This window comes from Oncorhynchus nerka, linkage group LG6, assembly GCF_034236695.1.
Source record: "Oncorhynchus nerka isolate Pitt River linkage group LG6, Oner_Uvic_2.0, whole genome shotgun sequence".
Classification (NCBI taxonomy): Eukaryota; Metazoa; Chordata; class Actinopteri; order Salmoniformes; family Salmonidae; genus Oncorhynchus; species Oncorhynchus nerka.
The window spans coordinates 24,512,881-24,540,513 of NC_088401.1; the positions used below are offsets into that span (position 1 = coordinate 24,512,881).

At 42.5% G+C, this 27,633-nt stretch overlaps 1 protein-coding gene across 3 annotated transcripts; it reads right to left on the bottom strand.

Annotated features, from left to right (window-relative positions):
• Positions 1–927: 927 nt before the first annotated feature.
• Positions 928–27,512, bottom strand: sycp2l (synaptonemal complex protein 2-like). Of its 3 annotated transcripts, none has more exons than XM_065019423.1 (30): positions 27,386–27,512; positions 26,812–26,833; positions 26,628–26,709; positions 26,323–26,411; positions 26,103–26,137; positions 25,860–26,002; positions 25,656–25,710; positions 25,463–25,506; positions 25,158–25,250; positions 24,944–25,004; positions 24,667–24,815; positions 24,483–24,545; positions 23,563–23,597; positions 23,440–23,473; positions 23,226–23,269; positions 23,065–23,125; positions 16,891–16,943; positions 16,631–16,676; positions 16,128–16,245; positions 15,961–16,010; positions 14,003–14,135; positions 11,924–12,000; positions 11,341–11,395; positions 10,920–11,033; positions 6,160–6,269; positions 4,504–4,598; positions 4,197–4,296; positions 3,703–3,761; positions 3,501–3,576; positions 928–2,812 (listed from the first exon to the last, which is right to left on the bottom strand). In XM_065019423.1, the coding sequence occupies exons 4-30, from the start codon at positions 26,346–26,348 to the stop codon at positions 2,798–2,800; spliced, it is 1,944 nt and encodes a 647-aa protein (XP_064875495.1). In that variant the 5' UTR covers positions 26,349–26,411; positions 26,628–26,709; positions 26,812–26,833; positions 27,386–27,512; the 3' UTR covers positions 928–2,797. The 3 variants fall into 3 exon arrangements, with proteins under 3 accessions (XP_064875495.1, XP_064875494.1, XP_064875493.1); XM_065019422.1 differs by having other exon boundaries at positions 10,920–11,030; positions 26,628–26,713; XM_065019421.1 differs by having other exon boundaries at positions 26,628–26,713.
• Between the last annotated feature and the right edge of the window lie 121 nt (positions 27,513–27,633).

A 27,633-nucleotide genomic window follows, 5' to 3' on the forward strand; every position in this document is an offset into this window, starting at 1 on the left:
AATACACTAGTTAGAACTGGGCGGACCACCCACTGTATTTTTGGTTAGTTAGTTAGCTGTTGTTAAAGTAGGCTAGTCTAGCTTAGGGGTGTTTTTGAATACTTATTGTTTCTTTCCTTGGGTCCAGTTCAGCCCCTTTTCCTGCTCCCCCCATTACCGTGTGTTTATAAATAAACCTGGAGTTTGACGGTAGATTTCTGTTGTCGTGGTTATTTCGTTCACACTTTTACTTTGTCACAATAATAATTTGCATGAGTTATGTTACGGGTCTCATTACCATCCCCCCCTAGACTGTCGGGCCAAAAGGGATTCGTAACATAAGTGGGGGCTCGTCCGGGTTCTGTCATAACTGACACCCATGCCGCTCATGTAGATTGTTGTAGTGGTATAGTTCAGTGTTGAGCGTCATAGCTGAAGTAGCATTAGTGTTTGCTAAAATATCTAATGGACGGGAGAGCACATTGTCAGACGTACTCACCCAGCGACAATGTTTTCTCCAGAGTTCAGTAAAGTCAGTGCATAAAGCAATACCACAAATGTTCATTTTCTCTGAGCGATGTAAGAAATGGTGACCAATGAAAGATAAGGAGGGACTGTGTGCATGTGTCAGTCTGTATGCGAGTGTGTGCGCGGGAGTAGATTGGGGGTTGTTGAGCTGCCTCTGACAGCCAGGCGGAGAGCGAAGAGGAGTAGCTTGGACGAGACACCCCGCTAACGGAAATCTGAGGATAGAACCCAGGCCAGTCAGATAGGGGTACTTTGGTAAACGTCAAGTAAACAAGTGCAAATAGCGAAAAATAAATGTATTTTTCTCGTTTAAGTGTATCCTAGTTGAAGGAGACCCGCGAGCTTCACACCAGCAAAACTAAATCGTTTGCACAACACAAGGAAATTGTAGATTTGCTCCACTATAAACTAATAGTTTATTAGTAGGTTAACAATCTCCTAGTCACAGACAAACTTGACATGCTGCCATCTTGGATTTTATGGATTGGAATCTGGGCCCGGTTTCCCATTTGCATCTTAAGGCTCAAGTCTTTAGAACCATCAATTCTATAATGAACTTAACCTGAAGATGCTTTTGGGAAACCATGTCCTGGACTCTTCACTGGCCACTCCAGAACAGTCCAGTGTTTCTTCTTGAACCATTCCAGGGAGATTTTTGTTTGTGTTTTAGGTTGTCCTGCTCAAAGAGCGTTTTTGGACACTTGGTTGAACTTTGAACTCAAACGGGAGATTGAGGTCTTGCACACATTTAGGACCCCAGCACCAAAGCAACCTCACAGCATTATCAAGCCTCGTTCTAATAAATTGTAGGAAAGGTGTTCTTTTCTTTGAACGCTTTATTTGGTTGATGGTAAACATAGCAAGACCACACTGCTGATGGAGACAAGAAAGCCTGCTTTAACTACACAAAAACTAAACACTTCAATGTTATGTGACCAAAGAAACAAATGAGTTCTATGGCAATTTCAGATCCTCACTGTTTACTGACAACCAAATGAAGTTTTCAATGAAAAGAACACCCTCCGTACAATCAAATATGGGGTTTGATAATGCTGCAGGGTTACATTGCTTTTGGTACTAGGGGCCTTGAATGTGCACAAAGCATCATGAAATCAGCAGATTATGTGTTGGAGTCCAATGTTCAACCCAGTAGCCAAAAAACTGTCTCTGTTAATGGTTGTGGATCTTCCAGCACGACAACGACCCCAAACACACAAAATGCACCCAGGAATGTAAAAGAGATGCTTGACTGTTGTGAAGTGGCCAGTGACAAGTCCAGATCTGAATCACATCCAAAACCTATGAGAGATCTGAAAACAGCAGTTGGTGGAGGGCACCCCTCAAACATTGACAAATTAGAGCCATTTGCTGCTGAAAAGTGGGCCAAATTGTCAGTAGAAAAGGTGCAGCAAGCTTATTGATAGCTACAAGAAGCATTTGTCTGCCGTTATCTTGGCCAAAGACTGAGCAATCAAGTACTAGCTCCAGAGTGGCAATCATTTTGTCCATGCCATTTGCCTGTATTTTCTAAACACATTTTTTTTTATAAACAAGTTCACAAAAATGTTAAATTCTGGAATGTTAAAAAATCCAATATCACTGGGTTGAACATTGCAAAAGTTACTAACTTATTTTAGAGGGAATTATTTAAGAAAAGTGCAAGGGTGCCAATATATTTGGCCACAACTATGCCTTTATTGAATATAGCCTGCGGTATGTACTCAACAAAAATATCCCTCCAGAGCATTCACTCAAATCATTGTTAAACTAAAGATGCCTTAAACACTGCTAAACCTACCTGATATATCCCACTGTATTTGAATGTAAGTTTATGGATGCAAAACATAGTAAACATTTGACTGGTTCTTTAGAAAAACTATATTTTACAGGCTTTCTTGACGACTTTCGTAGACTTCATACATTGCATTTCTCAATCAATCACTGAATGTCTGAGTGGCTATCGACAAACATGACAAAAGTTATTTAAAAAAAAAAGAATAAACACGAATGGTCTGCCTTGCTCTCTGATGTCTAACCAAGTCCCTGAAATTCATCAGCCTATTATTATCCTTTATCTATTCATGTATTAGCTCTGAGTGTATTTTGAACAATGGCAGAAAAAAATGAGCAAGGTAGGTCATTGCCTGTGTGAAAACTTTGGTCATGGTCTATCAGCCATTACGCGTCTGTACGACGTCACTCATGGTTCAATGTCAGCATAAAGGTCCAAGGTGGTGTTGGTTTCATCAGGACCTGGAGAGTCTTATCTATTTCCTTTGTCACCGGCTTTCTACTTTGGAGGTTCCTGGGGAGAGGAAGAGAGAAATCATCTTTATTGTAATTGTAAAAAGAGATTTTAAAAAAAGTCTAACTATTTTCAACTTGCATATGATATTGAAATTCCATCAAAACAATAAGATCATTGGCTGGTTATTTAGCCACATGCAGAATCTCCCAACTTCAAAAAGTCACCTATCCCTTTACGCCAACGTAATTCCATGTTCAATATTGTTACAGGAATACTGCCAGACCTAGAAATCCAAAACAGACATATTCTACACTGACTGTACTCAGGCTGGGAATATTGTCTTTGATACTCTAGGAGTCAGGTGGGTTACGGAGTGCTGCTGCTGGCTCAGTTCTGCTTGGTTCAGTGTAGGCTGTAACTCATCCTGGGGGAGCCCGAGTACATCCGAAGTCCACTAACACAGTAACTCTGACCATGATTCACACCGCAACCAAGAGCACGACTACAGAGGTGACGGGTTCTCCTGCATCACCCAGGCAAGATTTGCAGTGTACATAGTGTGTTTACTCTTGTATTCACAGACATCGTCCCAAAAAAACAATTGATGGGTGACCCATGTCTGTGTTTATAGGTTATAATACAATATCTAATTTGCCATTTGAAAATACAAGGGCAGGGTGGACAGACTATTCCACGGGACGTGTCATGTGACACATGGTATACATTGTGTGGGTCAGAAGTGTACCGGTGGTGCTGCAGCCTCCTCCCTCTGTGACATGCTGCTCCTCCAGCCATCGCTGGGCTCTCCTAGCGACTCTAACCTGGAAGGACATGGGAGAACATGACTTTCAATCTGACATGGCTATTATTATTAGATACATGTGATGTAACATGTACTGTATCCCTGCATTGAGGTTAGGTCAGTTGGCCGTTTAGTGCTTGCTTACCTCTGCTGCTGTCGGTCACAGAACGACCGCACGGACTGAGACTCGCTCTGCCAAAAGTTCTGAAAAATTAAAGGAGTTAACAAAACAATGTGAACCCTTTGAATCAATTTGAACCAAACCCTAACTCCTAGGAGTGGGCCAGAAAGCATTATGATGTAGTGGAAGCAAAAGTGAACCCTAGTGGGAGAAAGGAGGTACTGTCAACTGGTTCTTGTGCAGTTCGCCTGCCCTACTTTCCAAGTCATCTTCGTTGCAGTACATACATCAGCCACAAATGATCTCTTTATGAACATAAGGCAGCCTGGGTCGTGTTCATTAGGCACCATAAGGCAGACAACAGAAGTTGAACCACCTGTCCATAAGACATGTAATTCTGTTACAAATCTTTTCCTTTGCTTGCCCTAACGCGGCCCAGGTTTAAGTAATGGTAACATCAAATTAAGTAACGCTTTTCAATGAGGACGGTGTGCTAGCCAGAGAGACAGAAGACAGACCACAGTTTGACACTCAATCTCTTTGAGCGAGATGCAGTCATTCTCCAGGCGGCCCAGCTCCTGGACTACGGTGGCCTGGAAGCGCTCCAGGTGGACCAGCCTGCACAAACAGGAAAAATGTCACTGTGGAACCTTCCAACAATCACAATCATAAGACAAGAATGGGTGGCATTTCCAATCACTGTGTATAAACTGCACCCATGGATGAGGCAAGTTCCCAAGTGGAAAGTGACTTGAGTCATCTAAATGACATCAATTATTACTGAATCCATTATTATTTAAGACTGGTCCAAGTGATTGTTTTTACCTGCTGTCATGGACAGCACCCAGGAGAGAAGTGACGTTTTTCTGACAGTCCATCAGAGACTGCAGGGAGCGGGCTTCAATTTTCTTGTACCTGGACTGTAGGAACAATAGGAAAGGGGGATTAGTCATCTGAAACATGAATGGTAGCAACCTTTATCAAATAGCGCCATAGTCAACTTTTTCCTAGTGTCTAGTTTTAAAGGTCTTGATGGGTAAGCGATTGGAGGAATCGTGTGTTAATGCCGGGCTGGTCTCTGGGTGACAGTAGCTTGTCAGCGCACGCAAGATAATTCTGGGTTGGAGATTAGAATGGAGCAAGCTAGAGCTCTCCAGGACCAGGGTAACATTAGGGACCATGATTGTAAACTGAGCAAAAAAAGAAAATGTCCCCTTTTCAGGACCCTGTCTTTCAAAGATAATTCAAAATAATCCAAATAACTTCACAGATCTTCATTGTAAAGGGTTTAAACACCGTTTCCCATGCTTGTTCAATGAACCATAAACAATTAATGAACATGCACCTGTGGATCGGTCATTAAGACACTAACAGCTTACAGACAGTAGGCAATTAAGATCACGGTTATAAACACTTAGGACACTACAGAGGCCTTTCTACTGACTCTGAAAAACACCAAAAGAAAGATGCCCAGGGTCCCTGCTCATCTGTGTGAATGTGCCTTAGGCATGCTGCAGAGGCATGAGGACTGCAGACGTGGCCAGGGCAATAAATTACAATGTCCGTACTGTGAGACGCCTAAGACAGCTTTACAGGACGGACAGCTGATCTTCCTCACAGTGGCAGGCCATGGGTAACAACACCTGAACAAGATCGGTACATCCAAACATCACACCTGTGGGAAAGGTACAGGATGGCAACAACAACTGCCCGAGTTACACTAGGAATGCACAATCCCTCCATCAGTGCTCAGACTGTCCGTAATAGGCTGAGAGAGGCTGGACTGATTGGCTTGTAGGCCTGTTGTAAGGCAGGTCCTCACCGGCAACAACGTCGTCTATGGGCACAAACCCACTGTCGCTGGACCAGACAGGACTAGCAAAAAGTACTATTCACTGACGAGTCACGGTTTTGTCTCACCAGGGGTGATGGTCAGATTTGAGTTTATTGTCGAAGGAATGAGCGTAACACCAAGGCCTGTACTCAGGAATGTCAGTGTCAGACAGGAATGTCAGTGTTCTGCCTTGGCCAGCGAAGAGCCCGGATCTCAATCTCATTGAGCATGTCTGGGACCTGTTAGATCGGAGGGTGAGGGGTAGGGCCATTCCCCCCAGACATGTCCGGGAACTTGCAGGTGCCTTGGTGGAAGAGTGGGGTAACATCTCACAGCAAGAACTGGCAAATCTGGTACAGTCAATGAGGAGGAGATGCACTGCAGTACTTAATGCAGCTGGTGGCCACACCAGATACTGACTTATTTTTTATTTTGACCCCCCCCCCTTTTGTTCAGGGACGCATTCAATTTCTGTTAGTCACATGTCTGTGGAACTTGTTCAGTTCATGTCTCAGTTGTTGAACCTTATGCTCATACAAATATTTACACATTAAGTTTCCTGAAAATAAAAGCAGTTGACAGTGAGGGGACATTTCTTTTTTTGCTGAGTTTATGTTGTGTTGCACGAGTCCGTGTGATGTGATCACCGAGAAGTGCGCTCTCAGCTGGCTCTTGAAGGTCTGGAAAGCAGCGATGACTCCAGAGCCCATCTCCATCTCAGACTCCACCTCCTCATTCAGCACTCTGCTCATTGATTCTGGAAAGCATAAAACAGATGGGGTTTGAATGAACACCTGCACAACCAGTAGCATACAGTGCCTTCAGAAAATATTCTTATCCCTCGACATATCACATTTTAATGTGTTACAGCCGGAATTTAAAATTGGATAAATAAAATCTCAAAAACATGTTTTCTTTAAACATTAGCCATTTTTGGGAAAATGAAATACAGAAGTCTAATTTATACAAATATTCTACGGACAATTCCTTCGACCTCATGGCTTGGTTTTTGCTCTGACAGGTGTGTGCCTTTCCAAATCATGTCCAATCAATTGAATTTACCACAGGTGGACCACAATCAAGATGTTGAAACATCAAGGATGATCAATGGAAACAGGATGCACCTAACCTTAGTTTCGAGTATCATAGCAAAGGGTCTGAATACTTATGTAAATAAGGTTGTTTTAGATTGATGAGGCAAAACATTTAATCTATTTCAGAATAATGCTGTAACATAACAAAATGTGGGAAAAGTCAGGTTTGAATACTTTCTGAATGCACTGTATGTACAGTACTAGTCAGAAGTTTAAACACCTACTCATTCAAGGGTTTTTATTTTTTACATTGTAGAATAATAGTGAAGACATCAAAACTATTAAATAACACATATGGAATCGGGGAGTAACCAAATGGGTGTTGACAAGTCAAAATATATTTTAGATTTGAAATTCTTCAAAGTAGCCACCCTTTGCCTTGATGGCAGCTTTGCACACTCTTGCCATTCTCTCAACCAGCTTCATGAGGTAGTCACCTGGAATGAATTAATTAACAGTTATAAGGTTATTTGTGTAATTTCTTTACTTCATAATGCACCAATTGTGTTGTGACAAGGTAGGGGAGGTATACAGAAGATAGCCCTATTTGGTAAAATACCAAGTCCATATCATGACAAGAACAGCTCAAATAATCAAAGAGAAACAACAGTCCATTACCTTAAAGACATCAAGGTCAGTCAATACGGAAGTGCAGTCACAAAAACCAAGCGCTGTGATGAAACTGATTCTCATTTGGACCGCCACAGGAAAGGGAGACCCAGAGTTACCTCTGCTGCAGAGGATAACTTCATTAGAGTTACCAGCCTCAAAAATCGGCAATTAACTGCACCTCAGGTTTCAGCCCAAATAAATGCTTCAGAATTCAAGTAACAGACACAGCAACATAAACTGTTCAGAGGAGACTGCGTAAAATCAAGACTTCATGGTAAAATTTCTGCTAAGAAACCACTAAATGACACCAATAAGAAGAGACTTGCTTGGCCCAAGAAACATGAGCAATGGACATTAGACCGGTGGAAATCTGTCCTTTGGTCTCATGAGTCCAAATTTGAGGTTTTTGGTTCAAACCACTGTCTTTGTGGGAGAGTAGGTGAATAGATGCTCTCCACGTGTGGTTCACCATGAAGCGTGGTGGTGGTGGTGTGATGGTGCTTTGCTGGTGACACTGTCTGATTTCTTTAGAATTCAAGGCACACTTAACCAGCACGGCTACCACAGCATTCTGTAGCAATACGCCATCCCATCTGGTTTGCACTTAGTGGGACTATCATTTGTTTTTCAACAGGACAATGACTCAAAACACACCATCAGGCCGTGTAAGGGCTTTTTGACCAAGGAGAGTGCTGGAGTGCTGCATCAGATGACCTGTCCTCCAAACACCCGACCTCAACCCAATTGAGATTTGGTTTGGGATGAGTTGGAACGCAGAGTGAAGGAAAAGCAGCCAACAAGTGCTCAACATGTGGGAACTCTTTCAAGACTGTTGGAAAAGCCTTCTTCATGAAGCTGGTTGTGAGAATGCCAAGAGTGTGCAAAGCTGTCATCAAGGCAAAGGGTGGCTTCGAGAAGAATCTTGATTATAAAACATATTTTGATTTGTTTAATACTTCTTTGGTTACTACATGATTCCATGTGTGTTATTTCATAGTTTTGATGTCTTCCCTATTATTCTACAATGTAGAAAATAGTAAAAATAAAGCAAAACCCTTGAAATGAGGTGTGCCCAAACCTTCAACTTGTACATATGCACAGTTGAAGTCAAAAGTTTACATGAACTGAGTTTAAATGTATTTGGCTAAGGTGTTTCACAATTTCTGACATTTAATCCCAGTAAAAATTCCCTGTCTTAGGTCTGTTAGGAACACAACTTTATTTTAAGAATGTGAAATTGTCAGAATAATAGTAGAGAGAATGATACATTTCAGCTTTTATTTCTTTCATCACATTCCCAGTGGGTCAGAAGTTTATATACAGTCGTGGCCAAAAGTTGAGAATGACATATTTAATACAACAAAGTTTGCTGCATCAGTGTCTTTAGATTTATTTTTGTCAGATGTTACTATGGAATACTGAAGTATAATTACAAGCATTTCATAGGTGTCAAAGGCTTTTATTGACAATTACATGAAGTTGATGCAAAGAGTCAATATTTGCAGTGTTGACCCTTTTTCCAAGACCTCTGCAATCCGCCCTGGCATGCTGTCAATTAACTTCTGGGCCACATCCTGACTGATGGCAGCCCATTCTTGCATAATCAATGCTTGGAGTTTGTAAGAATTTGCAGGTTTTTGTTTGTCCACCCGCCTCTTGAGGATTTGACCACAAGTTCTCAATGGGATTAAGGTCTGGGGAATTTCCTAGCCATGGACCCAAAATATTGATGTTTTGTTCCCCGAGCCACTTAGTTATCACTTTTGCCTTATGGCAAGGTGCTCCATCATGCTGGAAAAGGTATTGTTCCTCACCAAACTGTTCCTGGATGGTTGGGGGAAGTTGCTCTCGGAGGATGTGTTGGTACCATTCTTTATTCATGGCTGTGTTCTTAGGCAAAATTATGAGTGCGCCCACTCCCTTGGCTGAGAAGCAACCCCACACATGAATGGTCTCAGGATGTTTTACTGTTGGCATGACACAGGACTGATGGTAGCGCTCACCTTGTCTTCTCCGGACAAGCTTTTTCCCGGATTCCCCAAACAATCAGAAAGGGGATTTATTAGAGAAAATTACTTTACCCCAGTCCTCAGCAGTCCAATACCTGTACCTTCTGCAGAATATCAGTCTGTCCCTGATGTTTTTCCTGGAGAGAAGTGGCTTCTGAACCGCTCTCCTTGAAGTTCTTGATGATCCGAAAATGGTTGATTTGGCAGCAATATCCTTCCCTGCGAGGCCCTTTTGGTGCAAAGCAATGATGACGGCACGTGTTTTCTTACAGGTAACCACGGTTGACAGAGGAAGAACAATGATTCCAAGCACCACCCTCCTCTTGAAGCTTCCAGTCTGTTATTCGTACTCAATAAGCATGACCGAGTGATCTCCAGCCTTGTCCTCGTCAACACTCACACTTGTGTTAACGAGAGAATCACTGACATGATGTCAGCTGGTCCTTTTGTGGCAGGGCTGAAATGCAGTAGAAATGTTTTTGGGGATTCAGTTCATTTGCATGGCAAAGAGGGACTTTTTATTATTCAATTAATCTGATCACTCATAACATTCTGGAGTATATGCAAATTGCCATCATACAAACTGGGGCAGCAGACTTTGTGAACATTAATATTTGTGTCATTCTCAAAACGTTTGGCCATGACTGTACACTCAATTAGTATTTGGTAGCATTGCTTTTAAATTGTTTAACTTGGGTCAAACTTTTTGGGTTGCCTTCCACAAGCTTCCCACAATAAGTTGGGTGAATTTTGGCCCATTCCTCCTGACAGACCTGGTGTAACTGAGTCAGGTGTGCAAAGCACCCCCACGACATGATGCTGCAACCCCGTGCGTGCTTCACGGTTGGGGTGGTGCTCTTCGGCTTGCAAGCCTCCCCCCTTTTCCTCCAACATAACGGTCATTATGGCCAAACGGTTCTATTTTTGTTTCATCAGACCAAAGGACATTTCTCCAAAATGTACGATCTTTGTCCCCATGTGAAGTTGCAAACCGTAGTGTGGCTTTATGGCGGATTTGGAAGCAGTGGCTTCTTCCTTGCTGAGCGGCCTTTCAGGTTATGTCGATATAGGACTCATTTTACTGTGGATATAGATACTTTTGTACCGGTTTCCTCCAGCATCTTCACAAGGCCCTTTGCTGTTGTTCTGGAATTGATTTGTACTTTTGGCACCAAAGTACGTTCATCTCTAGGAGACAGAATGAGTCTCCTTCCTGAGCGGTATGATGGCTGCGTGGTCCCATGGTGTTTATACTTTCGTACTACTGTTTGTACAGATGAACATGGTACCTTCAGGCATTTGGAAATTGCTCCCAAGGATACTGAGTTTGAAGGTAGGCCTTGAAATACATCCACAGGTACACCTCCAATTGACTCAAATTATGTCAATTAGCCTATCAGAAGCTTCTAACGCCATTAAATAATTTTGGGATTTTTCCAAGCTGTTTAAAGGCACAGTCAACTTAGTGCATCTAAACTTCTGACCCACTGGAATTGTGATACAGTGAATTATAAATGAAATAATCTGTCTGTAAACAATTGTTGGAAAAATGACTTGTGTCATGCACAAAGTAGATGTCCTAACCGACTTGCCAAACTACAGTTTTTTAACAAGAAATTTGTGGAGTGGTTGAAAAACAAGTTAATGACTCCAACCCAAGTATGTAAACTTCCAACTGTATGTATGGATTACCAGCAGCCTCCTCGAGAGGTTCTGAGGGAAAGAAGGCCCTGGGTCTTTGCCTTGGATCACTTTCTAGCGGCACACTCTTCTTCTCCGCTGCACCTCCCGAGTCGGCACGCTCTGCTGAGTAATATGACCACAACATGGCCATTGACCATGGTCAGCTCCAGTCCACACCTTTATGGTAATTTCTCCTTCAGTGAGGGCCATGTTTTATCAAGTGTTTTATCATACGAAAACATTTTGCAACTGACAACGAACAAACTTTTGTTATAATACAAGTTCAGGTAGTCCTTTAAATTCAGTTTGATGCCTAATGAATACGACCAAGGTAAGTATTTGAAAACAGATGCTCTTTTAGAAATGTTTAAAAGACCAGATTGGTCAACAGTATATGTCAAGTCATTACAGAGAGACTTCAGAGACATACCTGATGCCCAAGGCCTCTTCCTATGAATTCCAGCCTCCTGATTGGGAACATGGTCCTGAAATAATAATTTTACATTATGGCCTGGACTGAAATAGGTGCTGGTACTCATTTTGTGTGACAGTACTGTTTATATTTAGGTGCAGGAGCACCACAATACTTTTGAGCTAATATTCTAGAGGAACAGGAGCTCAAGCAGTAGAAAAATGTAGGTGCCGGTACTCAGCTCCAGTGAGCTCCTTTCCAATTCAAGCACTGATTATAACAGATTACATGTATATTATGAAAATTATAACACATTAGTTAGAAACAACAGTACAGTAAACACCCAACAAAACAATAGAATAACTAGCACCAGGGTATAAATGGGAGGTTCTCTCTGTTAGTAAATCTTCCAAGAGAAGATTTAGGAATAGGAGAGGGATTCTCCTATTGAAGAGGTGAAACATGTGTTATTGGGATGTATCATGAGTCTGGTGCCAGATCTGTTTGTGCTGTTGTGCCAATGCTTATGGTCGTAGTCTATGGCGTTGGCTAAAGATCACAAACAGATCTGGCACCAGGCAAGTACTACGGAGTACCTTACAGTAGGTGTAGATGCATCTTGTTCCTCTCGGGGAAAAACAGATTCGTCCCAGTCCTCCCCAGTCACATCACGGAAGCCTACAAGGAATGCAATGTTAGCTAATGTGAGACCTGTATGGGACTTTTATTTTGACACGCTGTATACCTGTATTGAAGGGAAAATCCCATACAGGTTTCACATCAGCTACAGGTCTAACTATAGCCCCATAATCCATGAGAAACAGGTCTGTAATACCACTATGTGCGATGTGGGTGTCAGGTGTGAAAAAAAAATCTGCCGATGTGCCAAGCTTGAGAAAGGCACTTAACCCGAATGCTCCTGTAAGTCACACTGGATAAAGTGTCTGCTAAATGACAAAAATCAAATCAATTCAACCATAGTTAACATTGCCCTTATGAGCCCTGGTCAACTGTACTATATTGAATATCGTACCATTTCAGATGCAGCCTTGTTCTGATGAATGCCTTCGGAAAGTATCCAGACCCCTTGACTTTTTCCAAATGTCCAAATTTTGTAATGCTACAGCCTATTCTAAAATGTACTAAATCATTGTTTTTTGTGTCAATCTACACACAATACCCATAACGTCAAAGCAAGAACCAATTAGACATTTTTGCTCATTATAAAAAATAAATATCAAATTTACATATGTATTGAAACCCTTTACTCTGTACTTTGTTGAAGCACATTTGGCAGTGATTACAGCATCAATTATTGGGTATGACCCTACAAGCTTGGCACACATGTATTTGGGGAGTTTCTTACATTCTTCTCTGCAGGCCCTCTCAAACAGTGTCATGTTGGATGGGAACGTCGCTGCACAGCTATTTTTAGTTATTTTCAGAGATGTTCGATCCGGTTCAAGTTCGGGCTCTGGCTTGGCCACTCAAGGACATTCAGAGACTTGTCCCGAAGCCACTCCTGCGTTGTCTTGGCTGTGTGCTTAGGGTCATTGTCCTGTTTGAAGGTGAACCTACACCCCAGTCTGAGGTCCTGAGCAGGTTTTCATCAAGGATCTCTGTACTTTGCTCAGTTCATCTTTCCCTTGATCCTGACCAGTCTCACAGTCCCTGAAAAACAACCCCATAGGATGCTACCACCACGCTTCACCGTAGGGATGGTGCCAGGTTTCCTCCAGACGTGATGCTTGGCATTCAGGCCAAAGAGTTCAATCTTGGTTTCATCAGACCAGAAAATCTTCTTTCTCATAGTCGGAGATGCTTTAGGTGCCTTTTGGAAAACTCCAAGCGGGCTCTCATGTGTCTTTTACTGAGGAGTGGCTTCCATCTGGCCACTCTACCATAAAGGCGTGACTGGTGGAGTGCTCTAGAGATGGTTGTCCTTCTGGAAGGTTCTCCCATCTCCACAGAGGAGCTCTGTCAGAGTGACCATCGGGTTCTTGGTCTTTTCCCTGACCAAGGCCCTTCTTCCCAATTGCTAGTTTGGCCGGGCGGCCAGCCCTAGGAAGAGTCTTGGCGGAGGCCACTGTGTTTTTGGGGACCTTCAAAGCTGCATAAATGTTTTGGTACCCTTCCCCAGGTCTTCGCCACGACACAATCCTGTCTCGGAGATCTACGTACAATTCCGTCAACCTCATGGCTTGGTTTTTGTTCAGACATTCTGGCACTGTCAACTGTGGGACCTTATATTAACAGGTGGGCCTCTACCCAAATCAGGTCCAGTCAATTGAATGTACCCAAGGTGGACTGCAATCAAGTTGTAGATTTTTTTTTAAATCATTTTTTAAAAATGTAATGTTTATTTAATTAGGCAAGTCAGTTAAGAACAAATTCTTATTTACAATGACGGCCTACCGGGGAACAGTGAGCTAACCCAAGGATGATAATGGAAACAGGATGCACCTGAGCTCAATTTTGAGTCTCATAGCAAAGGGTCTGAATACTTATGTAACAAAGGTATTTGTTTTCTAAAAACGTGTTTTCACTTTGTCATTATGGGTTATTCCGTGTAGATTGCTGAGGATTTTTACTTATTTAATCCATTTTAGATTAAGGCTGTAACATAACAAATTGTGGAAAAAGGGGTCTGAATACTTTCCAAAGGAACTGTATAGCTTGCCTGAATCTCGTGATATCTGGTTGGACGGAGGAGGAAACTCCAGAGATTCTTCCTCTTTGAGCTTGTCAAATAGCCGTTCTGCAATGTTTGTACTTGGTGTTCCCCCCGCTGATCTGCATGCTGGTGTACGGTGCTGTTCAAAACAGAAAGGGGATGTCGTGGACATATATTGTCAAACAGCAACAACCTTTCATATCACACCGAGGTAGAGGCAAACCAAGAACTGGACCTAATGCTATTACAGCTACAGTAGTGGTCAAAAGTTTTGAGAATGACAAATATTAATCTTCAAAGTCTGCTGCCTCAGTTTGTATGATGGTAATTTGCATATACTCCAGAATGTTATGAAAAGTGATCAGATGAATATAAATGAATTGCAAAGTCCCTCTTTTCCATGTAAATGAACTGAATCCCCAAAAAACATTTCCACTGCATTTCAGCCCTGCCACAAAAGGACCAGCTGACATGTCAGTGATTCTCTCGTTAACACAAGTATGAGTGGTGACGAGGACAAGGCTGGAGATCACTCGGTGATGCTAATTGAGTTCAAATAACAAACTGGAAGCATCCAAAGGAGGGTGGTGCTTGGAATCATTGTTCTTCCTCTGTCAACCGTGGTTACCTGCAAGGAAACACGTGCCGTCATCATTGCTTTGCACAAAAAGGGCTTCACAGGCAAGGATATTGCTGCCAGTAAGATTGCATCTAAAATCAACCATTTATCAGATCATCAAGAACTTCAAGGAGAGCGGTTCAATTGTTGTGAAGAAGGCTTCAGGGCGCCCAAGAAAGTCCAGCAAGCGCCAGGACCGTCTCCTAAAGTTGATTCAGCTGCGGGAATCAGGTCACTACCAGTACAGAGCTTGCTCAGGAATGGCAGCAGGCAGGTGTGAGTGCATCTGCACGCACAGTGAGCCGAAGACTTTTGGAGGATGGCCTGGTGTCAAGAAGGGCAGCAAAGAAGCCACTTCCCTCCAAGAAAAACATCAGGGACAGACTGATATTCTGCAAAAGGTACAGGTATTGGACTGCTGAGGACTGGGGTAAAGTCATTTTCTCTATTAAATCCCCTTTCCGATTGTTTGGGGCATCCGGGAAAAAGCTTGTCCGGAGAAGACAAGGTGAGCGCTACCATCAGTCCCGTGTCATGCCAACAGTAAAGCATCCTGAGACCATTCATGTGCTGGGTAGCTTCTCAGCAAAGGGAGTGGGCTCACTCATAATTTTGCCTAAGAACACAGCCATGAATAAAGAATGGTACCAACACATCCTCCGAGAACAACTTCCCCCAACCACCCAGGAACAGTTTGGTGACAAACAATGCCTTTTCCAGCATGATGAAGCACCTTGCCATAAGGCAAAAGTGATAACTAAGTGGCTCGTGGAACAAAACATCAATATTTTGGGTCCATGGCCAGGAAATTCCCCAGACCTTAATCCCATTGAGAACTTGTGGTCAAATCCTCAAGAGGCGGGTGGACAAACAAAAACCCGCAAATTCTGACAAACTCCAAGCATTGATTATGCAAGAATGGGCTGCCATCAGTCAGGATGTGGCCCAGAAGTTAAATGACAGCATGCCAGGGTGGATTGCAGAGGTCTTGGAAAAAGGGTCAACACTGCAAATATTGACTCTCTACATCAACTTCATGTAATCGTCTATAAAAGCCTTTGACACTTATGAAATGCTTGTAATTATACTTCAGTATTCCATAGTAACATCTGATAAAAATATATCTAAAGACACTGAAGCAGCAAACTGTAGATCCCATACTGTACCTATAAAAAAAAAAATCACTGTGGCATACCAAATCATTCTATCCATTTTGATAACTACCCAACATGTTAATGACAGTCTGTTCTAAGGGGTGGTAATGTCTGGTAGCCTAGGTGAAATAGGGCTATGGTTGCCATTAGCTATGAAGTTACTAACCTAGAATAAAGGAGAGACGTGTTACCTTGACAGGGGAGGCCTCGTCTGCACTGCTGGGAGAGGACAGGGGTAGAACTGTAGAGAGAGTGAGGGGGAGACGGGCTACAGCAGGGTGTCTACTAGACCAACGCAGCTCAGAGCACTCAAACAGAATGAGTGGGTGTGAGGGGAGTCGGGACGTGGCATGCTCACTCTTCAGTTTGCTCTTGGTTTTGGGCTTCTTCCTGGTGTAGTCGTGTTTGGCCCGCTGGGACAGGATCACACTGCTGCCAGCCTCAGCAGGGGGAGGAGGAGAGTCTTTTGATTTAGACTACAGAGGATATAAATAAAGTTCAATACCTTATTCATTCATATGAATAGGACAGTTTCAAAACAACGCCACTGGCTACAGCAGTGTTTCCTAACTCCGGTCCCCCATACCCTCAACAGTACATATATTTGTTGTGGCCTCGGACAAGCACACCTGATTCTACTAGTCAACTAATCGTCAAGCCCTTAAGTTGAATCAGGTGTTTTAGTTTACAACAAAATGTGTTTTGTTGGGGGTCCTGGAGGACTGGAGTTAGGAAACACTGGGCTTCAGTATGAATGAAATTGGTGGAAAATAGCTACGATTTCAAATGGTTAGCAGCAAATCCCATTCAGAGTGCAATAACATTATACTTTGATCAAATAGTGAAAATTGTTATGCAAACCTTTTCCTTCCGTTTCTCCTTGTTGGTTGGGGTGGAGTGTGTTGACCTGAAGCAGAAGAGAACACAGAAGGAGATGGAGATTGATTGTCAATCAATGTACTGTAATTGCACTAGACCTCTGCAACTAGTAGTGACCACACGATTACCAAGGGACAACATCAACTACAGATACAGTTTCAGACAACTGTGACTAATATAACAGGAACTGTTAAGTGTCCTGTAGAGGTCTTTTGGACAAGTGTTTGGGACTGTGGCCTTACCCGCCAGAGGAGAGAGACTGAGTGCTGAAGAGCCTTGTTTTTGCTCTGGCCACCTGCAAAACAGACAAACAGCACACACACACACAGAAATATTTAAATGTAGAGGGAAATATAGCCAAACAGATGCCCTTGAGGAAAGTCATTTTAGTACTTGACACACTAAACATACACAATAGCCAGTCGAGTGAAACTGCGAAACTGAAAGCATGAACCACTGCTTTTAATCAGGGCAAGGTGACCGGAAACATGACCGAAAACAAACAGTGTAGCTATTCCCTCCGCAAGGCAATCAAACAATCTAAGCGTCAGTATAGAGACAAAGTAGAATCGCAATTCAACGGCTCAGACACAAGAGGTATGTGGCAGGGTCTACAGTCAATCACGGATTACAAAAAGAAAATCAGCCCAGTCATGGACCAGGATGCCTTGCTCCCAGGCAGATTAAATAACTTTTTTGCCCGCTTTAAGGACAATACAGTGCCACTGACACGGGCCGCAACCAAAACATGCGGACTCTCCTTCACTGCAGCCGAGGTGAGTAAAACATTTAAACGTGTTAACCCTCGCAAGGCTGCAGGCCCAGATGGCATCCCCAGCCGCGCCCTCAGAGCATGCGCAGACCAGCTGGCTGGTGTGTTTACGGACATATTCAATCAATCCCTATCCCAGTCTGCTGTTCCCACATGCTTCAAGAGGGCCACCATTGTTCCTGTTCCCAAGAAAGCTAAGGTAACTGAGCTAAACGACTACCGCCCCGTAGCACTCACTTCCGTCATCATGAAGTGCTTTGAGAGACTAGTCAAGGACCATATCACCTCCACCCCACCTGACACCCTAGACCCACTCCAATTTGCTTACCGCCCAAATAGGTCCACAGACGATGCAATCTCAACCACACTGCCCTAACCCATCTGGACAAGAGGAATACCTATGTGAGAATGCTGTTCATCGACTACAGCTCAGCATTTAACACCATAGTACCCTCCAAACTCGTCATCAAGCTCGAGACCCTGGGTCTCGACCCCGCCCTGTGCAACTGGGTACTGGACTTCCTGACGGGCCGCCCCCAGGTGGTGAGGGTAGGTAACAACATCTCCACCCCGCTGATCCTCAACACCTGGCACCTGGCCCCACAAGGGTGCGTTCTGAGCCCTCTCCTGTACTCCCTGTTCACCCACGACCTCGTGGCCACGCAAGCCTCCAACTCAATCATCAAGTTTGCGGACGACACAACAGTGGTAGGCTTGATTACCAACAACGACAAAACGTCCTACAGGGAGGTGGTGAGGGCCCTCGGAGTGTGGTGTCAGGAAAATAACCTCACACTCAACGTCAACAAAACAAAGGAGATGTTTGTGGACTTCAGGAAACAGCAGAGGGAACACCCCCCTATCCACATCGATGGAACAGTAGTGGAGAGGGTAGTAAGTTTTATGTTCCTCGGCGTACACATCACAGACAAACTGAATTGGTCCACCCACACAGACAGCATCGTGAAGAAGGCGCAGCAGCGCCTCTTCAACCTCAGGTGGCTGAAGAAATTCGGCTTGTCACCAAAAGCACTCAAACTTCTACAGATGCACAATCGAGAGCATCACCGCCTGGTACGGCAACTGCTCCGCCCACAACTGTAAGGCTCTCCAGAGGGTAGTGAGGTCTGCACAACGCATCACCGGGGGCAAACTACCTGCCCTCCAGGACACCTACACCACCTGATGTCACAGGAAGGCCATAAAGATCATCAAGGACAACAACTACCCGAGCCACTGCCTGTTCACCCAGCTATCGTCCAGAAGGCGAGGTCAGTACAGGTGCATCAAAGCTGGGACTGAGAGACTGAAAAACAGCTTCTCAAGGCCATCAGACTGTTAAACAGCCACCACTAACATTGAGTGGCTGCTGCCAACACACTGACTCAACTCAAGCCACTTTAATAATGGGAATTGATATAATATATCACTAGCCACTTTAAACAATGCTACTTAATATAATGTTTACATACCCTACATTATTTCTCATATGTATACGTATATACTGTACTCTATATCATCTACTGCATCTTTATGTAATACATGTATCACTAGCCACTTTAAACTATGCCACTTTGTTTACATACTCATCTCATATGTATATACTGTACTCAATACCATCTACTGCATCTTGCCTATGCTGTTCCGTACCATCACTCATTCATATATCTTTATGTACATATTCTTTATCCCTTTACACTTGTGTGTATAAGGTAGTAGTTGTGGAATTGTTAGGTTAGATTACTCGTTGGTTATTACTGCATTGTCGGAACTAGAAGCACAAGCATTTCGCTACACTCGCATTAACATCTGCTAACCATGTGTATGTGACAAATAACATTTGATTTGACAATAAGTAGTCTATATACATTTCTCTATCTACAAACTGACCTGGTACCTCTTCAAAGCAGTCAAGAATGTAATACTCTCTGGCTTCCTGACATGTGACAAGTCTGTATACGTGGCACCAATAGTCTCAGTTACTTCAACAGTGACCTGAGGCAGTCAGAGGTTAACACATGCAGTGATGGTGATGCCGAGGCCCAAGACATCACAGACGTTTTCAGTGACATGATCTGACTGCACAAGCAGTGTTCCTGTGGTCTCCAGAAGGTGGCAGGTTTTCATTATGATCTTGGACACTCCCCTCCGTATTTATTTAGAGACAGTGAAGCTACATTTGTCTCTATAGTCCAGAATTTTGGATTTGAGATAACATTTCTCATACGAGGCACAGTACAGAATGTCACCTACTTGAGGTTATTTTCATAGATATCCATTTTACCGTTTAGAAATGAAAGCACTTTATGCATCTAGTCCCTCCATTTTTTCATAAACATTTGGACAAATTCCCTTATTGAATAACTTATTTACATGCATTTTCAGTTTGGGTTGTGTTTCTGATTATGTTGTGCCCAATAGGAACTGAATGGTTAATAATGTAGTGTCATTTTGGAGTCACTTATTGTAAATAAGAATGGAAGAGGTCACTGAATACATCTACATTAATTTGGATGCTACCTACCATGATTATGGATAATCACTCATTCACGATTAATTAATTATCCATGACAGCATCCATATTAATGTAGGTGTTCAGAAAGGTCTTCCATTCTTATTTACAATTAACAAGTGACAAGACATCATTCACCCTTCAGTTCTTTTTGGGCAAAACAAAAATCAGAAACAACCTACAAATGCATCCAAGTGCTAATCATTGAGTGCTAGAAATATGGGACCAGATACTAAACTTACACCTACTTTAAGACTAAGTTAATGTCAAAATACACACGTACAAAATTCACACACACGACCAAATGTATGTGGACATCTGCTCATTGAACATTTCATTCCAATATCATGGGCAATTATATGGAGTTGGTCCCCCCTTTGCTGATAACAGCCTCCCCTCTTCTGGGAAGGTTTCCGCTAGATGTTGAAACATTGCTGCGGGGACTTGCTGCCATTCAGCCACAAGAGCGTTAGTGAGGACGCTGATGTTGGGCGAATAGACCTGGCTCGCAGTCGGCGTTCCAATACATCCCAAAAGTGTCCAATGGGGTTGAGGTCAGGGCTCTGTGCGAGCCATTCAAGTTCTTCCACACCGATCTCAAACCATTTCTGTATGGGCCTCGCTTTGTGCACGTGGGCATTGTCACGTGGGCATTCAATCTTGTTTATCATTGTCAGAGTTTAGGTGCCTTTTGGCAAACTCCAAGCGGGCTGTCATGTGCCTTTTACTGAGGAGTGGCTTCCATCTGGCCACTCTACCAAAAAGGGCTGATTGGTGGAGTGCTGCAGAGATGTTTGTCCTTCTGGAAGGTTCTCCCATCTCCACAGAGGAACTCTGGAGCTCTGTCAGTGACCATCGGGTTCATGGTCACCACCTGTTTTTTTTATTTTACCCCCCCCCCAATTTTGTGGTATCCAATTGTTAGTAGCTACTATCTTATCTCATCGCTACAATTCCCGTACGGGCTCGGGAGAGACAAAGGTTGAAAGTCATGCGTCCTCCGATACACAACCTAACCAAGCCGCACGGCTTCTTAACACAGCGCGCATCCAACCCGGAAGCCAGCCGCACCAATGTGTCGGAGGAAACACCTTGCACCTGGCAACCTTGGTTAGCGTGCACTGCGCCCGTCCGCCACAGGAGTCACTGGTGCGCGATGAGACAAGGATATCCCTACCGGCCAATCCCTCCCTAACCCGGACAACGCTAAAATGGTTAAACATTTGCATGAAAATTCCCTCAAATAAAAAAGTGACATTCTCCACTGTCGCCTCATGAAACATTGTTCCCAACTCGAAAATGCTTAGTATAGAGCCAAATTAACCAATTTTATCATCACTGTCCAAATAAATACAGAGGGGAGTACCAACCAAGCGTATTGAATGTACAGTTGAAGTCAGAAGTTAACAACACTTAGGTTGGAGTCATTTAAACTCGTTTTTCAACAACTCCACAAATATATTTTTAACAAACTATAGTTTTGGCAAGTCAGTTATGCACAAGAAGATGTCCTAACACAATGTTTCCAACAATTGTTTACAGACAGATTATTTCACTATCACAATTCCAGTGGGTCAGAAGTTTACATACACTAAATTGACTGTGCCTTTAAACAGCTTGGAAAATTCCAGAAAATTATGTCTTTAGAAGCTTCTGATAGGCTAGCTGACATAATTTGAGTGACATAATTTGAGTGAATTGGAGGTGTTCCTGTGGATGTATTTCAAGGCCTACCTTCAAACTAAGTGCCTCTTTGTTTGAGATCATGGGAAAATCAAAAGAAATCAGCCAAGACCTCAGAAAACAATTGTAGACCTCCACAAGTCTGGTTCATCATTGGGCGCAATTTCCAAATGCCTGAAGGTACCACGTTCATCTGTACAAACAATAGTACGCAAGTATAAACACCATGGGACCACGCAGACGTCACACCGCTCAGGAAGGAGACACATTCTGTCTCCTAGAGATGAACGTACTTTGGTGTGAAAACTGCAAATCAATCCCAGAACTACAGCAAAGGACCTTGTGAAGATGCTGGAGGAAACAGGTACAAAAGTATCTATATCCACAATAAAACGAGTCCTATATCAACATAATCTGAAAGGCCGCTCAGCAAGGAAGAAGCCACTGCTCCAAAACCACAATAAAAAAGCCAGACTACGGTTTGCAACTGTACATGGGGACAAAGATTGTACTTTTGAGAAATGTCCTCTGGTCTGATAAACACAAATGAAGTGTTTGACCATAATGACCATTGTTATGTTTGGAGATAAAAGGGGGAGGCTTGCAAGGCGAAGAACACCATCCCAACCGTGAAGGACGGGGGTGGCAGCATCATGTTGTGGGGGTGCTTTGCTGCAGGAGGGACTGGGGCACTTCACAAAATAGATGACATCATGAGGGAAGAAAATTATGTGGATATATTGAAGCAGCATCTCAATACATCAGTCAGGATTTTAATGCTTGGTTGCAAATGGGTCTGCCAAATGGACAATGACCCCAAGCATACTTCTAATGTTGTGGCAAAATGGCTGAAGGACAACAAAGTCAAAGTATTGGAGTGGCCATCACAAAGCCCTGACCTCAATCCCATAGAAGATCTGTGGGCAGAACTAAAAAGCATGTGCGAGCAAGGAGGCCTAGAGACCTGACTCATTTACAACAGCTCTGTCAGGAGGAATGGGACAAAATTCAACCAACTTCTCGTGGGAAGCTTGTGGAAGGCTACCCGAAACGTTTGACCCAAGTTAAACAATTTATAGGCAATGCTACCAAATACTAATTGAATGCATGTAAACTTCTGACCCACTGGGAATATGATGAAATACAGAAACTGAATTAAATCACTCACTCTACTATTATTCTGACAGTTCACATTCTTAAAATAAAGTGGTGATCCTAACTGATGTAAGACGGGAAATTATTACTAGGATTAAATGTCAGGAATTGTGAAAAACTGAGTTTAAATGTATTTGGCTAAGGTGTATGTAAACTTCCGACTTCTACTGTGTATATTTTTTAAATGAATCTACAGTCATTAGATCCACTGTCTTGATTAATACTCGTCTCATTGAAAGCATTGCTCAAATAGCATCACAGCAGACATAAGATGACAAGACTCAAATAGCAAACCTCAGTGTCAGAGCTGGCACACAGTTCAAATATGTCCTCCGGTGAAGTTTCAATTCTTTCCCTGTGATTAGAGAAAATCAATTACTTGATGGAAATATGACAGTATAGAACGAGTGCAGTATTGGTGAACCATTGAAACACTTTTTGCTGTGATCACTCACTGAGACAGAGTTGTTGCCAGACTGGTCTGGTTTACAGCAGGGATCTATAGGACAAAACAATCATTAGTACTCCCATACTATTTGTGCAGCAGTCAACTCTTTATTACCATGTGCCATAATGATATAGCTTGACAGAGTTGGACACTGTGGGACTAGGTTGAAGGAGCCCCACTGAATATGGTTAAGTTACCCCTTCATGTGTTTTAATGCTTACCTCTGTGCTGCCTGCAGTTGCCAGAGTAGGGGACCTTGGCGGAAACAATCAGTTGCTCATCTTAAAAACCCAATGTATCATAAATAACCATATAGACTGCCAAATAAAGCATAGGGTACTTACAGTGATGAGGTCTCCAATGCAGCTAGCACGTCAAGATCTAATGGAGAAATACATTCCATGAATTCATACATTCTTTTACAGCAGCCTGGTCTCAGACTTGACTTAACATAGTAAATGGAGACACTGAAATTAGTATGATCGGTTACATAAGACAGGTTCCTTAAAGCAAAAACAAAAGTAGGGTGAAGACTAGCAATCCAAATATTGTGTGTTCGAATCTCACAGACAACTGTAGCAACTTTGTAACTACATAGCATGTTAGCTAATCCTTCCCATAACCATAGCTCCCTAGCTAACATAGCCAAAACAAATTGGAATTCGTAACAAATTAAACAAAATGGATGAACATCCACAAAATTAACACACACACCATACTGGAGTGTCCTGGATTTACATTTACTATGTTACCTCTACCCCCAGAGTCAAGGTCGTTTAAAAGGACACACAAAAAAGGACACTTGCTTCAATATATCCACATCATTTTCCTACCTCATGATGCCATCTATTTTGTTTAAAGGCACAGTCAACTTAGTTTATGTAAACTTCTGACCCACTGGAATTGTGATAGGGAAATAATCTGTCTGTAAATAGTTGGAAAAATGACTTGTACAAAGTAGATGTCCTAACCGACTTGCCAAAACTATAGTTTAACAAGAAATATGTGGAGTGGATTAAAAGCAAGTTAATGACTCCAACCTAAGTGCATGTAAACTTCTGACTTCAACTGTATCTACGTACAGTATGAAGGAAGTTCGAGGTAGTTTTGCGAGCCAATGCTAACTACTGACTGGAAGTGCATGGGTATATGTTAACAAATATTGCCAAAATCCCAAAGCACCCCTTTAATGTGGAAATTAATATAGCATAACCTATGTGATCTGGTCTGATACATCACAGTCTGAGATTAAAGAACTGAACATATCTGATTGCAAAGGTTCCATGACGTGTTGTATCGATGGCTGGTCATCTGAACGTACACTTTGCTGTGGGAAAGGGAAGAATATGACATAGCCTACTTTCATAACTTAACAATGGGCATCTCATGCTTGTAACTTTATTGGTAAAGCATTGTCCTCATAATTCAACTGTCATGTTAGGGGTTACCAGTAGTCGTTTGCTTTCAAAGACTCTCTTGGCAGCGTCCAGGATGTCATGCTTGGAATCGAAGATGATCTGGACCATCTTTCCCTTGGTCATGCGATAGGTGAGGGGGTTGGACAGGTGAACAGTCAGAATGGTCTGATTATCACAGTCTGGAAGGAGAATCATTGTAAACCATATAAAATGCAGCTCGTTACTTCTCAAATAAAGGAAAAGTCCCATATCCTCATTTCAGCATCAAACTGAAGGGCTAATGATGTAAGATGAATTCTCCACTCACCACACACACTGAACCTAAAGACGTCTGCTCTTAGCAAATGGATTGATTCCCACAGTGAACCCTGTAGCGCCACACGACATGGCAGAGGGGGAAAACAAATTTTAAAAGCCTCACTTAGGACATTGTAAATCTAGGAGCGACCCATTAAAGTAAACATTACTGACATTCATTTATCGCTGACATACACTGGTGTGTAGGGTCTGGTCAGTCTCACCTCGGGGTTGTTGACAAAGAGGCTGATACAGGACGTTCCTAGGTTGAAGTCCACCCAGAAATGTTCCAGTTTCTCATCCTCTGGCATGAACAGCTGAAGACAAAGACGTTAATTTGTAAGTGTTACACACCATTGCCTGAGGGAAATATCAGACCCAATTGGAGGTACCCATGCATGACATAAGACACAGTTAGCTTTAAATAAGACATTTGTAACTGCCACACGTGTATCTTTATTATCTGGAGTGTCATCCATGTCCCCTTATGACTTTGGAGCAGTGATCCTGGGACTACTGCTGGTCTTACCTCAGTGGTGTCAAGAAACACACAGATGCAGGGGAACGTGAACACCCTATGAGAAACAGGCCATTATCTTACCATTTTAAACGTGTGTTTGATGTGATTTATTCTTTACAGAATAATGTATTTTTATTTAAATAATGTGAAATGAGAATAATGAGGTGGGTGTTTGAAATGTAGAGAAGAATAGTGTGGACTCCCCTTCTTTCATCTCCAAAATAGCTGTTCAAGTCATTGAGAAAAGTTCTGCAGTCCTATTTTGCAACAGAGAAGAAAAAAAAAATCAAGGCTAGTCTGACAGTTAAGCCATGCATGTTTTACCCCAATTAACAGTCCTCTTTGAATGCCACTATCAACATTTGAATTATTTATGAGGTTAGAACTCCGACTTAGAGAAACTTACTATCTCAAATTCTGTATCGTTTATTGCGTTGAAGCCCTCTGCAAAAACTGGGTTGGCAAACCACTTGCTGGTCAGCTCTTTCCTCGACCTCTTTATAGTCATTCGACAGAGTGCTTCGGATAGGGCCACCTGCATCTCATAGTCTGAACAAAACCACTACCCAAGTCACAGTCACAGACAACTATGCATTTTTCATACAGTGAATTGCATGCCATTAAAAAAAACAACTGAAGTGTCACTCACCGCCCACATTGAGAATGACTTTTGCAAATTGCTCACTGGGGGGAAAAAAAAACGTCAAACTGCATGAACATTATCTTCTTGCGAAAGAAAATAAAAATGCAATGTAGACTAAATCTATCCACTAGGGGGCAATGCATCCTCAGACAACCAATTCAATGTTGGAAAGGCCTCCTCTCCATGTTCTCGTATTTACAGGAATCTGTCATGACTGAAAGCTTACAGGAGTAGACAATGGTCTTTGGACATGCTCAGTTTCCTCCTCTCTTCTTTTGTGGTATTGTCGAGGATCGAGTTAATCGTTCTTATAGCCTGAATGGATAGAAAGAAAACAGTGAAGTATTCGTTATCATTTTGGAGACAAGAACAATGTAACATCCAATAGAATTGCAGGATGTTAATGTTTAGAAAAATATATCCAGTTCTTTAGTAACGTTATTCCTGCTTTTCTATTAGAAGTCTCCCTTTTTAGTGAACAAATTGTGTATTTCTTCATAACCAACAACATCAATGACTGTACAGCCTTACCTCTAATCTCAAACTAAACGTGACGTCTGGGTCGGTCCCAACCACTCCAACATGCAGCAGGAAGACGCTGGTGAGCTCACCTCTGTCTTTCCCCAAAAAACAAACAGCATTACTGTAGCTACCAGCATAAAACAAAGCAGGGGATGGCAATTGTAGAATGATCAAAATGAGAGAAAAAGCTCACCTTCAACAGAAGGAGGCAAACGCTGAAAAAAACAGTATTTAGTTGGCTGATGCAGTGAATAACACTGGAAATGTATTCTAAATCGACCCTAGACCAGGGCTCTCCAACTGTTCTTTTAGAGCTGCCCTCCTGTAGGTTTTCCACTCCAACTCCAGTTGTAACTAACCTAATTCAGGTTATCAGCTAATTATTAGAATCAAGTGTGCTAGATTAGGGTTGGAGCAAAAACCTACATGACTGTAGCTCTGCAGGAACAGGGTTAGAGAGCTCTGCCCTAGACACTTATGTAGATCTGAAATTATTTGATAAGGATAGCGTCGCAAAATTCCTGTAACTTTTCCAAAATGCACGGATTTCCTGCTTATTCCCTCCGAATCAGGATTTCTGGACAAACTGTTGAGAAAGTTTGTAATTTTGCTAACCTAGATAGGAAAGCAACATGGCAAACTACCCACCCAGTCTATCATAAGGCAAGGTGAAGTAATTAACATTGTTTAGACATCCAATATTTTCCGATCTACATGAGTGGGTAGGGCTAGGGGTTGATTTAAAATTTGGCCAACTCACACCTTACCAGGAAAAAATCAAAAAAGGTCTCAATAAGGCTGGGCAGGTCCTTCACGCCTTTGTATTCTTCCATTTTCAGAAAGTCTGCAGCTCTTTCAAACCACGTCAACATGTGGACATGAACAAACACAGTCAAATAGACTAATCAGAACCCGATAGATTACATTTGAATGTTAAACATCTTTGGATATTAAATATATATATATATTAGATACTTATCTTGTAAACAAGACCTTGCCTGGCCAGGCAGTTAAA

Excerpts from the sequence above, each read along its gene's own strand:
- sycp2l (XM_065019421.1), bottom strand. The coding sequence starts at position 27,490 with ATGTTGACGTGGTTTGAAAGAGCTGCAGACTTTCTGAAAATGGAAGAA. Across the intron at positions 23,126-23,225 it reads CTGGCAACAACTCTGTCTCA|GGAAAGAATTGAAACTTCAC; the intron begins GTGAGTGATCAC and ends CTCTAATCACAG. Across the intron at positions 16,011-16,127 it reads AACCAAGAGCAAACTGAAGA|TTCTACCCCTGTCCTCTCCC; the intron begins GTGAGCATGCCA and ends CTCTCTCTACAG.